At 45.6% G+C, this 3,424-nt stretch overlaps 1 protein-coding gene across 1 annotated transcript in view; it reads right to left on the bottom strand.

Annotated features, from left to right (window-relative positions):
• Nucleotides 1-2,238, bottom strand: part of PCYT1B (phosphate cytidylyltransferase 1, choline, beta) — a 79,470-nt gene extending 77,232 nt beyond the window's left edge. The window contains exon 1 of the mRNA XM_011382451.2: nucleotides 1,889-2,238. Within this exon, the coding sequence (XP_011380753.1) occupies nucleotides 1,889-2,005 (117 nt within the window). The 5' untranslated portion in view covers nucleotides 2,006-2,238. The remainder of the gene's footprint in view (nucleotides 1-1,888) is intronic.
• Nucleotides 2,239-3,424: the final 1,186 nt, after the last annotated feature.

The following is a 3,424-nucleotide window of genomic DNA, read 5'->3' as shown; positions in this document are numbered from 1 at the left end:
CACACACACACACACACACACACACACACACACACTTACTTTAAGCCAGAACTGCCAAAAAGACTGGAAGCGAATGCATTTCACTTCAGAGTGTGTTGTAGGGGAAAGATCTATTTTGCAGATGTGGAGCTCTGGGTTCAAATCCCAGCTCTACCCCTTCGAAGCAATGTGACTTTGGGGGAGTCGCTTACCCTCTCTGAACCTCAGTTTCCTCATTTCTAAATCAGCTGGGAGGTGGAGGTGTAACATTGCCAGCTTTGCATGGTTCTTATGAGTTAACTCCAGGCTGAGCTGTCACAAGTGAAAGTGAAAACTATTCAAACTTTCTTCCTTCCCTTAATTTCCTCTGCCCGCCCTCACAGGCAGAAACAACCAAGGAGAAGAGCTAAAAGGCAAAAAGGCAAGGAAAAGAAGTGGGCACAAGAGTCTGAAATGATGCACGAACTGGAACCGGATGCGGCCTCTCTCCCTGCCCTTTATCTGTCAGGAAGGTGTGTGATGCAAATTTGAACACTGGGTTTTAAACTTTTAAAAATATTTTTGGATGATCTTGTAACAAGCTTTTAGTGGTCATTTTTATTTCAGTGCTAAACCATGAGATCTTTAGTGCCTCAAAGGAATCCCTTGGTAACAAACTTATTGGGATGGTTTGTATTCCATGAGAACATAGGTACTACATTGTGTAAGTCATTCAGTAAGGGGCTTAAATATTAATATTAAATTGCCCTAAGAAATACATTTTAAAAAATAGAAACGCAGTGAACAAAAGCCCATAGCACTATAATATAACTTCTCTTGTTTTCATATATTAGAAAGTTGTTCTAAGCCTGCCTTTGAACTCTTATTAACCCTTATGAGAAATAATAGTCCCATGATAGGCTGGCCTTGGGATCTGTGAGCCCTCATTTTAGGAGTTCAAAATGCTACATTACAAAATCCTTAACAACAACAACAACAACAACAACAACCACCTCTTCCCAAGGGTCAAACTCCATAGCCAATCAAAATACCACATCTTTTAATTTGAGGGAAATTGCTAGAGAAAGGATAACACTAACTAGTGTATGGCTCGGATCTGTGGGTTCAAAGAGAGATCTCCCCAAGTTCCACAAGACTTCAGACCACCACAGAAAACCCATCACACATTTGATGTTTTTGATTCCTGGAGGATACACGCTGAGGTGGTTGAGAACCAGTTACTGAGATGGAAGGAAGCTCTGAGCGCCCCACTTGCACACTTTCATTATTAAAGGCATGCAGCTCCTTTTTAAGTAAATGCAGCTTCCCCAGCTTCCCATACCTGAAGAGAAACCCTCACAGCACGCTCCAGAAATGTTTACAATTCATTTAAGGCACACATTATTTCTAAATACATCATCGAAGGACTCTTTTACTTATTTTGAAAATTTCAAATGAATGAGGAAGTTTTGCTTCCATGTCGTTTTCATTTTTCCAAAACTGGCATTAGGTACCAACATGAGTTGAGGACCGAATCATCTATCCACTAGCTAGAATTTAGAACTTAACAACGGATTCGTTCCAAGCTTTGAGAGGAGAATACCATTTTTAAATTGCACTGTAGGATTTTTATCTTCAGATGAGAAGACACCTCAAAGGAAAAAGGCCATTCCCTCCTCCCTGGGCACAAAAACACAGCCTAGCCCAAGCAGCCCGTTTCCTACCCAGCCGATACAATAATGCTTTGTAAGCTGAGAGCGCGTCCGGTAGAGAAGCTAAGTATAAACAAGCTGAGAAGGATTAGGCGGTAGCTCCATTCTCATTTACACGAAAATCCTCTAAGCATCTTTTTCCTCGCTGCCTGCGGGCGCATAAGGAACTCTTTTGTGCCATAGCCACGCATACATTTGCATCCTTTGTCTTTACTTACCAGTCGAGGCTGTGGGCATGTGTGCTCTATTTCCTCCATGGTTTCTGAGGGAGGCTCATTGGAAAGGGATTTTGGGATACCTGTTTCTGACTCAGCATCAGTGGTAAGTACTGGCATGGCCAACGAATGCTCCCTTCAGTTCAACAGCCTCAGTCAGTCTCCTCCCAGGCAGAGAATGTTTTCTTTGTCACGTATTTTCCTATGCCTTACCCATCCCCTTACTTCGCCCCTTCTTTCGGTCTTCCTTGGGGGCACTAAGGAGGTTACCCCCCACCCCACCCCGCCCCGCCCCGCCCCTTTACTTCTCTGAGAAACCCAGAGGCAAGGCCTCAGTTTATCACTATAACAACAAGACGGCACTGGAGCGGCGGGTGCGGGATACAGTACCTCATTTGCATGGAGCGCGCTGGTTGGCTACTGTCATCATAGTACCACTCCGCCGGGGAGCGGCCGGGCCCCATTGGCTGGCCATTCGTGCCCACGGGGCCCGAACTTGCTGCTTTTGTTTTTTCTGTTTAATTCCGTTGCAAAGGTCTCGGTCCACTCGGGGCAGGTGACCCGGGCTGCACTACCAGATAAAATAAAACCGCTTCCTGGGGTGGGGGCCCAGGGCGCCTCGAGAAAGAACATAACAGACCTCCACTAAAAAAGGACCATGTCCCTGGCCTGAGCCTTTGATGTGCTGTAGTCAGAATTTTGCCAAATAGGAGTCACCCTGAAGACAAAGCCACTTTTGAGTCCAAACTCCCTGTGCCCACAATTGCCAGCTGACCTCAGAGGGCCTCTCAGAGCATTCATTGTGGCACCTGAGTGTTCACCCCCTTGACTGCAACAAGGGCAGGGGGCAGATCTCCTGAGGCTTGGCATGGCCTGGAGCCTAGTTCTGGGGCTGTCCTACGGGGAACTCTGAAGGCGATAGATTGTTTTTGACCTGGCCTCCCACCTCTGACTGCCCTCCCCAATCGCTTCCTCTCTCAGCCACTCCTCCCCCAGCCCAGCTATTCTGAGTTTCCTCAGTATAAAGTCTTGCTGTTGTCTGCCCTTCAATCCAATGTTCCACCCGCTGGTCTATTATTATTCCTCTGCTCTTATTTCCTAAGCACCCTGCTCTCAGCAAATGCTTGGGGGTGGGGAGTGGGGATGTAATCACAAAAACATCCCGGATGAGGTGTTAAAGATGTGCCCTTATGTCTAAATCGGCCAGGGATATCCCTCATTTTAAGAGGGACACACGCTCAAAGAAAAGAACTTACAAAGTTATTCATTCTAATGAAATACCACATTTTTAATAACTAATAAAAACCATGGTAATTGCTAGTACTTATTAAGCACAGGCACAGTGCTAAGTATTTTACCTAGATCTTATATAATCTTCATAAGAACCCAAAGACATAGATCCTATTATTCCCATTTTACAGGTGAGGAAATTGCAATTGAGAGTAATTGCTCAGGGCCTCAAACTCACAAGCGATGGAACTGGGATTGGAAGGAACGGGGCTGGAGTGGGGATGCAGCAGGTGCAGTAGTGGAAAAAGC

This window comes from Pteropus vampyrus, unplaced genomic scaffold (genome assembly GCF_000151845.1).
Source record: "Pteropus vampyrus isolate Shadow unplaced genomic scaffold, Pvam_2.0 Scaffold476, whole genome shotgun sequence".
NCBI classification, from domain to species: Eukaryota; Metazoa; Chordata; class Mammalia; order Chiroptera; family Pteropodidae; genus Pteropus; species Pteropus vampyrus.
The sequence above is the reverse complement of the archived record's forward strand: the minus strand, read 5'-3'. Positions and strand labels throughout refer to the sequence as shown.